Below are 9,693 nucleotides of genomic sequence, written 5' to 3'. Positions count from 1 at the left end.
CGCGGCGCATGGCGGGCGCGAACGGGCCGGGGGTGCGCGGTGCCCGGGGCTGGGAACACCGCCCGGTGCTAAGGCAGGACACCCAGACCCCCGGCGGGGATGAGCCGATGCCGCTCCTGGGTTCTGTGCGGCCCGGCAGCCCTAGTGAGGCGGTGTCTAGCGCTGGACTGCCAAGCAGGGGACAGAGAGCCGCCGGAGAGGCTCCCACAGAGGCCGCAAAGATAGTTTGGGTCTGGAGCATCTCTTAGGCGGAGAGACTGCGGGAGATGGGCCTGTTTAGTCTGGAGAACAGAAAACTGAGAGGGATCTCATTAATGCATATAAATATCTCAGAGGTGGGTGGATGTGCCAGACACTTCAGTGGTGCCCAGCAGAGCAATAAGCTAAAACGAGAAATTTCACTTCAACATGAGGAAGAACTTCTTTACGTTCAAGGTGGCAGAGGCACTGGAACAGGCTGTCCAGGGAGGTCGTGGAACCTCCCTGTCTGGAGACACCTGGGTGCCTTCCCATGTCACCTGCTCCAGGTGTCCCTGCCAAAGGACTAGGTGATCTCCAGAGATCCCTTCCAACCCCAGCAATTCTGTCATTCTGGGATGCTGCCCCACAGAGGCATAAGGCTGAGCCCGTGGGCACAACCCATTGTCCCTCACCAGCTGTCTGCCCTGGACAAAGATGCTCAGTGAGCCTCAGGATCACTCTGCAGCAAAGCCCGGGGCTGTCATTTCCAACATCCACCACCCTACCCACACTGTGTCCTGGGAGAGGGTGGGAAAAGGCCCTCTGTGAACATGGGGAGTACAGATTTTGGGGAGACCCCCTGACTGTAGGAGGCAGAGGCTGCAAGATACACATCTTGTACTCCAGAGGCTGCAGCCTTGAGAGTAACTTGGACTTCTCCATTGCCCACATTACCACCATGGCCACTGGCACAGCCAGGAAGGGATGTGTGGGGAGAAGCCTTCCAGCCTTAGGGGCAATTCCAGCTCCTTAGCCCATGTCTCTTGGGCACAGTAGTTGCATACTGCTGTGGCTGCTGCAGAGTCTCTGATAATCTGAAATGGAAAGCAAGCCCTTGGGTTGTGACATGGCTCCCTAAGCTCAGCAATGAAAGCCAAAAATGTACAAGAGCTAAAGGTGGATGTAGGAGGAAGATGGAAGAGCATTTACAGCCAACCTATGGGTTCGCATTGGGAGTTCCATAAAATGAGCAGCCATTCCTCACCTTCTGTGGGGCTCCTTTTGAGGGGCAGGTTGGTGGTAGAAGATGGACATTCCTCCATCACATCCAGCCACAGAATCCTAGAACGGTTTGGGCTGGAAGGGGCCTTAAAGGGTATCTAGTCCAAACCTCCCTGCAATGAGCAGGGACATCTTCAACTAGATCAGCCTGCTCAGAGCCCTGTCCAACCTGACTTTGGATCTTTCCAGGGATGGAACATCACCGTTTTAGGGAGATGAGCTGCAGTGCCGGCACAGCTGGATCCTCAGCTCTCCAGTTTATTCTGGCTGCAGGAATCTCCTCATGGTGCTGTGTCGAACACATCCTTATTTGTCAGGCCCAGGAGATCCTGAGGGCAAACTCTGGGTGCCCCATGTGCAGGAGGCTCCAAACCACCCAGCTCTGGGTTCCACTGATCCCATTGCCTTGCGTTTGCATCCCCTTCCCTACCACAGGCTGTAGTGGATTAAGGCCCATGTTCATTATAATAAGACAGATGAAATGTCACAAAACTAAATTTTGAAACTCCATTTCAAGAAAGGAAATGAAATGAAAATTAATGAAATGAAATTTAAAAATTTCACGAAACTAAGTGACATTTTGAAATTTCCTGACATGAAATTAACGTAATTAAATAAAATTTAATTAAATGAAATAAAATGAAACAATGAAATAAAGCTTGGTGAAACGAAACGAAATGACACGTCAAATTTTCATGACGCGAAATGAAATGTCAAAATTTCATTCGCTTCACGAAATGCCGTTGAAGGGAATGAAGAAAATTAAGCATTATCTGTTATGCCCGAGGTTCCCCCCAGGCGCCGCCAGATGGTTTGTGCCGCCTGGTATTTCCGCGTATCGCGGCCCGCGCGCCTTTCTGGCCGCACTCGCCGCCCGTAGCGCCGCGCACCCTCTCGCGAGACCGAGGGCCGGGGCGCTTATAAAGGCTGCGCGCGAGGCCGGCGGCCCTTCCGGCGCGGCGCGTGGACAAGATGGTGGGTGCGGAGGGTTCCGGCCTGGCCTTGCAATCCGCGGGCATCGCCGCCATCCCGGGCCCGCCCGCCGCGCGGCCCCGCGCCCGCCGGCCCTGGCACCGGCGGCACGCCGTGCGGGGCTCATCTCGAGGCGCGGGCGAGGCGTTGCGCGGGGAGGCCGGGCGGGCCGGTGCGGTGCCGGGCGGGGCGCGGGGTTTGGGTGCTGCGGGCAGCTGTGGGGGCATTTGGGGCTCTTTTCTAGGAAGGGGGGCGGCTTCTCTGTGGTGATGGCCTCTTTGGGGTTTTAAACTTTGCTTAGGGTAACTCGTGCCGAATATATTTATATATATATTTATATTTATGCACTCGTGCCGCCATGTAATTTTTTTCTTAAATATAGTCGTGTTTTCTTTTAGTTCCGTGTAGAGCTGCACGGTGTTTTTCTTTAATTTGCGTGTGAGATTGGATGGGTAAATACTTTCTTGGACTGAGAGTTCTCCGGATGGAACCCAGTCTTTATTGGCTCTCAGTTTGCAGAGGGAGGCTACAGGGGTGGTACTCGAGGAGAAAATCCTTGGAAAAAATATTGCACTTCCAACCAGAGCGACTGGCTCAAAGGCAGGTGTTGAGATGCTGCTTTAGTGCAGTTTTTCAAACTGTTTCTGTAAAGCTTATTTTGGTACCGATTAATTGAAAAATGTGAAGCTGTCTGTGCTGTATTTTCTAGATTTGTGGGGTGGACTGGACTTGTGGCACGCTGTGACCAAATCGCAGCTTCTGTAGCTCCCTGGCTAGAGTGGGACTTGGTGACATCTTAGACTAAGCTTGGAAGGGGCATTAAAGAAATCTGAGAAGTACATGGGGATTATGTTCCTGTAACATGATGAAATTCAGAAGCCCTGCAGGTGATAGTGGGAATTTCTGGAACACAGAATATCTTGGATATATGTAATATTCATGTTCTCGGGCAAGGACAGAGCTGGGCTTGGCCCCCGAGTGGGCATAAGCAAGCCTCTGCAGCAAGCACTAAGTGTTGGTTTTCTCTCCACAGTCTCACCGCAAGTTTTCGGCCCCGAGGCACGGCTCCCTGGGCTTCCTGCCCCGCAAGCGCAGCAGCAGGCACAGGGGCAAGGTCAAGAGCTTTCCCAAAGATGACCCCAGCAAGCCTGTCCATCTCACCGCCTTCCTGGGCTACAAAGCTGGCATGACCCACATTGTCCGGGAAGTGGACAGACCTGGATCCAGTATGTATTGATGTTCCTCTTTGAACAGGAGGTGGGTGTGGTCAGGAATGGTGACAGGTGGCCGCTTCAGCAGCAGCTCTGGATTTTAGTCCTAGCTTGACTTCACCCCATTCCAAGTCCAAGTAGGTGGTTGCTGTAGCTACTGGTTTGGTTTAGCTGCACAGTAACAGGCTCCTTGGGATGGCTCTTCTGGATGGAGGGACATCAGTCAGCTGCCTTCAGTGTTTATAGATTATCCAGTCTTGCATGTATTATTTGTTGCCATCAATTTTGCCTATCCAGCTTGGCTGACCTTTCCCCTGAGCCAGCCTCAAACGTTTTGCAAGGCATTAAATTACGGCTTCAGAGTTGGTTGCTTTACCCTGCATCATCTCTGTGAAAAGAGCTCGAGTCATTTAACCTTTCACATGGAGGACTTGGGAATGAGAAAAAGCAGGTGGTTGAGAGTTGCTGCTGGAGTTAATTGTGCTGTATTTCTGTTTCTGTCCAGAGGTGAACAAGAAGGAGGTAGTGGAGGCAGTCACTATTATAGAGACTCCTCCCATGGTCATCGTGGGCATCGTGGGATATGTGCAGACTCCTCGTGGTCTCCGTAGCTTCAAGACCATCTTTGCTGAGCACATCAGTGACGAATGCAAGCGCCGCTTCTACAAGAACTGGTGAGAGAGCAGGGCCTTGCCTGATCTCAGGCTATGGGTCGTGCTTTTACTGGTGGGTTGCAGTGGTCCTAGCATGGCTTTTGAGCCATTCGTGTTTAGCTTTGACAGTGGCCTAATAATGGGATAGGCTGCAGGAATGGCTCCGTGAGGGTGGCAGCATAACTTTAAGTAATGCTGGTGTGGGTGTGGTGACTTTGGGTTTGCCAGAGAGCTCCCTAACAGGCTACACGTGATGATACTTCGACGGGCGGACATAAGGAAATCGCCTCTGGCGCTTGTTGTTGAGTGTCGAGTCCTGACTGTAGCCCTGTTTTCTCAGGAAAGGGGAAGACAAGTGTCACTTGTGATTGCCATTCCAGGCGCTTTTGTTGTGATTAAAAGTGTGCATTTGCCTGAGTGTGGCTCCAGCATGTCTGGAGCTTCCAGCTTGTTTATGAATCTTGGCAGGCTGAAAAGACGTCAGAGTGGAGCAATAAAGTTCTCAAGGGTGTTTTAGTAACGACTTTGCTGTTGGGCACACAACGGGGGGAAGTTAGGGTATTTTTAAGTAGATCACAGTCATCTCACAATTGCTTGAAAGATCTGGTTTTTTTCTGTTAATTGTTTGACATCTCCTTACAGTCTTTTGTTTTCTGTAGCGTGAATGTTAATGTGCTTTGGAATTCATGGCAGCTCCGCTCAGCTTTGGCAATGTGGCCACTGTCTGATGAGCTCCAGGCTCCGCTTGCCAGTGGAAAACAGTCATTAGAAGCTGGCAATGAGCCAAAGCCAACTGAGGTGGCAACTCCTTCCGCTCACCCCACTTCCCTGGGGATTGATGAAGGGCTTAGCCAAACCTTGTCTCTGCTCTGCTCCTGAAGGCACAAATCCAAGAAGAAGGCCTTCACCAAATACTGCAAGAAGTGGCAAGATGAGGACGGCAAAAAGCAGTTGGAGAAAGATTTCAATAGCATGAAGAAGTACTGCCAGGTTATTAGAGTCATGGCTCATACTCAGGTAAGTACCTGTGAGCTCAGGTATGCTGGAAACTGCTGAGAGCAGGCATCAAGCAGACAACTTGGTCCATCTCTGTAGGGAGATTCCTACCCTCCCCTGCAGGTTGATCCTGTCTATTCCGCACATTACATATTCATTTTCTGCAGAGCTGTCCTCACAGGATGTTTGAGGAGCCTTGGCAGCCACTGGCTGATTTTGAAGGAGTGTCCAAAAGAGACTGAGCTGTAGTACGAGCTTTTTGAGCTCAGTCCTTTGCTTATACTATGTAGACCTAGACTCTCTCCGTTTCAGCTACAAATAAAACCAGACTGAGCATTGAACTGAGGGGTTTTGTGTGCTCAGAATCATTTCAGGCTGCATTCTGTTGGGATTTTGAGCACTCTGACTTTTGGCAGCTTTTCTTGCTCAGCTGGAGGAGGTGTTCTGCTGAGTGATGTGATGTCTCCCCAGCTGTCAGTGCTCTGACTGAATTTCTTGGGAGTTGGATTAAATCTTTTGAGTTGGCTCTCAGTGCAGCAAGATGGTTAATTTTACTAGAATTAATTTCCTGTAGCAGACAGTAGAGGTAGTGTTGCAACCTCTACTGATTCTCTCGCCAGTTCCCTCTACTAAAGACAGTAGAAGTAAATGCAAATGTGATCCAGCCCAAACTGGCCTTAATTGTGGCAGGCTTTATCAAACAGTTTACGTTGGAAGAGACCTTAAGGATTATCCAGTTCCAACTCCCATGTTAATGGGCAGGGACACCTTCCACTACACCAGGTTGCTCAGGCTCCTGTCAAACCTGACTGAACAGTTGTAGTGGTGGGTGGGGGGCATCCAGAGCTTTTCTGGGCAGCCCATGCCAGTGACTCACAACTGTCATAATAAAATAATCCTTACGTCCAATTTATTCCTCATTGGAATTTTACAGATGGTGGCATGCTCCTGTGGGTGGCATATAACTTCCAGGTGCGATGACTTGCAAACCACTATACAACTTCCCCCTTATTTTGTAGGGCCGCTTTTATGCTCTGTATTTTGGAAGAGGATACTAGAGAAATTGACAGTGCCAGGGCTAAAATGATGTTTGGCTTATTAATACAGGGTCTTTCAGAAGGGCGGGAGCTGAATGTTGTGTTTTCTGTGTTCTAGATGCGTTTGCTCCCCCTGAGACAGAAGAAGTCTCACCTGATGGAGATCCAGGTGAATGGTGGCACTGTTGCTGAGAAAGTGGATTGGGCCCGGGAGAAGCTGGAGCAGCAGGTGCCTGTGGCAACAGTCTTTGGCCAGGATGAGATGATAGATGTCATTGGAGTCACCAAGGGCAAGGGATACAAAGGTAACACGGAAATCCTTCTCTGTAATAAGATACAGTTTTTAATGAAATCCTAGTGTTGAATTTTCACAAGTGCACATGCCAAGAGCTGGGTAGGTAAATCCATACTGCTGTCACAGTTCAATGATGAGACCATGGAATGAGCGCTGGGCACAGCGCCTGACATCCGTGAGGAGTCATTCCATGCTGCCTTCCTTCTGAGAACACAGCCCAGGGACAGCCAGGGAGGGAGCTTCACCAGGAAATACTGATTCCAGGAATGCTTGGTTTGGACTTGCCTTTTGTTGCCTGGGGGGGGACTGCAGCTTGAAAAAGTGGCTTAAAGTGTGAGTGAAGACTTCAGTGACATCTCAGCTTGACAGCAGACTGCCTTGGTCCCTTGCAGGTGTCACCAGCCGCTGGCACACCAAGAAGCTGCCACGCAAGACTCACCGGGGCCTGCGCAAGGTGGCCTGCATTGGCGCCTGGCACCCCGCCCGCGTGGCCTTCTCTGTGGCCCGTGCGGGCCAGAAGGGCTACCACCACCGCACTGAGATCAACAAGAAGGTTGGTGTCTCTCAGCTGCTGGGAAGGAGCAAGAGCTGCCTGATGTCACTTGCTCTGTGACAGTGAGCAGTGTGGGGAGTTTTGCTGTGTTAGGATGTTGTCTTGGGGATAGTGGTGATGGTTAGTTATATTGGATAATTAAAATTCTTGGATGGCCGTGTGTTTCCCAAGTGCACCAGACTTGTTTTCCTGAGGCTTTGTAGAATTCCTTGCATTTTATCTGACTCTCTTATGTTTTGCTAAGTAGAATTTATGTTTTTAGATTTACAAGATTGGCCAAGGCTACCAAATCAAGGATGGAAAGCTGATCAAAAACAATGCATCAACTGATTATGACTTGTCTGACAAGAGCATTAACCCTCTGGTGAGTTGCTGCAGCTCTGTGCCAAGAGTCTGCTTGTGAGCCGAGCTGCAATCCTAAGAGGCAAATGGGCCTTGATATAAGTCACAAAATGATTAAATGATGAGCTCTTAAATAAGTCAGCTGCTGTTGGAGATGGTGGTGTTTAGTCAGCCTCAGTATTGGCTTGTATAATATAGAAATTGAATTTGTTATGTGGCAATGGGAGAGATGTTGCAAACCTTGAATGGTACTTGTACAAGGAATAACTTAGCAAGATGAGCTTTTGCTGTTTTGTCAGTCTCTTCTGCTGTTCCTAATAAAAGCCTTACAGCAACAAGTAAATGGCTGCATCAAGAAACTTGATCAGTGAAAGGCAATACTGGAAACAGGATTTCCGTGGATGTAGGAATGGCCGAGGCCCAGAAATGGTGTGGATCTGTAGGCAGATGTGATCACTGGTCCTGCTTGGTACAGAGCACTGACTCTTCTCTCCTTGCTCAGGGAGGCTTTGTCCACTACGGTGAGGTGACCAATGACTTCATCATGGTCAAGGGCTGTGTTGTGGGGACCAAGAAGAGGGTCTTGACCCTACGCAAGGTGAGTAGTGGGCTGGAATGGTTGAAGGGAGCAGGTGATGTGCGTGCTGTTCTGGGGAGTCATGTGGCATGCTAGAAAGGAAAGCCTTAAACCCATCTCATAGTATTGGCCATGGGAGTGGCACGAGGTAATTTCTACATGGTTTTGGCTTGAGAAATCATGTGATCAGAAGAACACTGGCAGAGTGGGGCTTGTGCTGCAGGGAGCTGACCAGTCTTCAGCCTGGGAGGCTGAACCTGCACCTGGGAGGTGCAGGGTAAATGGCTTATGAACATGGTAGCAGCTGAGGTCAGAGGGGCTGAGGAGGCATTAGCCATGGAGGGGACAAGAAGTAGCCAGTGTACTGGAGGCTAAAAGGGCACGCACTGCTGCTGCATGCTCACATGGTATCTCTCTGTTTAGTCCCTGCTTGTGCAGACCAAGCGCCGGGCCCTGGAGAAGATTGACTTGAAGTTCATTGACACAACCTCCAAATTTGGTCATGGCCGCTTCCAGACAGCTGAGGAGAAGAAGGCTTTCATGGTAAGGGCTCTTCCTGGCATGTTTATTGTGTACCACTATGTCTTAGAGCTCATGGCAGCTGATAGTTTGTTCTTCAGGCTGTCATGTGGCCAGAGTTCCTGTGTAACACAAACGTGAGACGCCTCCTGCCAACTTGGTTATAACTGCAGGGGGCCTGGGGTCTCACTTCCCCAGTGACAGCTCTCTGTCTGCAGGGTGATGCCATGTTAGGGCACAGATTATTCAGTGTTGAAGCATGGAACAAACAGTGCTTCATTTCCTCTAAGAGCAGCTTGGGAGGAGGGTGCTCACAGTGGTGGTATTCCCAGGTTGTCACTTTGCTGGAGAAAGCAGAGGGAATTCTGTGCAGTCCTGTCAGGGTCAGAGCAGTGCTGTGCTTGGGGCTGAGCAGAAGCTTCCCCACCAGGTGGCACCAGCATTGCTGCTCAGGCACATCCAGAGTCACCCAGACCGCCCACTGCAGCTGCACCACGGTCAGCTTTTCCCAAAACCTCTGGCTGTGGGGCATGGGGTTTCCAGTGGGTTGCAACATGGAGGGCTGTTTTTGCCTATGTTTATTTACAGCTTTTGTGGTTGGGATGTCACGTCTTTTGTACAGACTGCTGTTTACATAGCTTGTTTTTTGTGGGTTTTTTTCAGGGACCACTCAAGAAGGATCGCATTGCAAAAGAGGAGGCAGCCTAATGGGTGGAATGGTCCTATGTATGGCCTGTGCGCTCTCAGACCAAAAAATAAATATTTTAAAGAAACAAATTTTGCCTCTTGGTGTATACATTACTGTGTCAAGCCTTGTACTCTGCACATTCTACAAGTAGATCAAACCAAAGAACCATATAAAGTTGTAGCTCATTAGCATCTGCCTTATAGCAGCAGGGTTGCTGTAAAAAAATGAAGCTGCTATTGCTGGTTTTGCAGAGCAATGATTGTGGGTCAGAGCAGGGTGTCTCTCTGGTTGTGTGAAAGAGTGAAGCAGCAGGGGCTCCAGATGTGTTTGCAATTGCTGAGGTATTAGTCCACCTGTCAAGCCCCAGCTGGGTGGACAGAGAGCTTCTCTGAGTCAAATGGGTTTTGAAATAAACCAGACATTCAGACCACTAAATTTTAGGTAGCTGGTGAGTGCTGGTTGTTGCCATGGGAACTTTCCAGTGTCTGTATGGCAGGGGCTGTGGCCTGCACTTTGCAAATGCAGTTTGTTGCTATCCCCGAGAGCAGCAGAAGACAGCAGGTATCCTGAAAAATCCCAGTCTTAAAACGGCTGGCTTCTTAATTCCA

General features: G+C 50.0%; 1 protein-coding gene and 1 non-coding gene across 2 annotated transcripts; both read left to right on the top strand.

Moving 5' to 3' along the window:
- Nucleotides 1-2,130: 2,130 nt before the first annotated feature.
- RPL3 (ribosomal protein L3) lies at nt 2,131-9,174 on the top strand. The gene is made up of 10 exons (XM_021554041.2): nt 2,131-2,217; nt 3,248-3,440; nt 3,931-4,099; nt 4,960-5,095; nt 6,230-6,416; nt 6,799-6,959; nt 7,222-7,323; nt 7,804-7,899; nt 8,302-8,421; nt 9,061-9,174. The coding sequence occupies exons 1-10, from the start codon at nt 2,215-2,217 to the stop codon at nt 9,103-9,105; spliced, it is 1,212 nt and encodes a 403-aa protein (XP_021409716.1). The 5' UTR covers nt 2,131-2,214; the 3' UTR covers nt 9,106-9,174.
- On the top strand, nt 6,529-6,621 carry LOC116183175 (small nucleolar RNA U83B). The gene has a single exon (XR_004147722.2). It is a non-coding gene; the product is annotated as a small nucleolar RNA U83B (small nucleolar RNA).
- Nucleotides 9,175-9,693: the final 519 nt, after the last annotated feature.

This window comes from Lonchura striata, chromosome 5 (assembly GCF_046129695.1).
Source record: "Lonchura striata isolate bLonStr1 chromosome 5, bLonStr1.mat, whole genome shotgun sequence".
NCBI classification, from domain to species: Eukaryota; Metazoa; Chordata; class Aves; order Passeriformes; family Estrildidae; genus Lonchura; species Lonchura striata.
Note: the sequence above shows the minus strand (reverse complement) of the source record. Positions and strands in the feature narration are given on the sequence as shown.

What these genes read in the sequence shown, in the direction of transcription:
- RPL3 (XM_021554041.2), top strand. An exon ending in GGGTCTTGACCCTACGCAAG is followed by an intron (nt 7,900 to 8,301) that starts GTGAGTAGTGGG and finishes CTCTCTGTTTAG; the next exon opens with TCCCTGCTTGTGCAGACCAA. An exon ending in AGGAGAAGAAGGCTTTCATG is followed by an intron (nt 8,422 to 9,060) that starts GTAAGGGCTCTT and finishes GGTTTTTTTCAG; the next exon opens with GGACCACTCAAGAAGGATCG.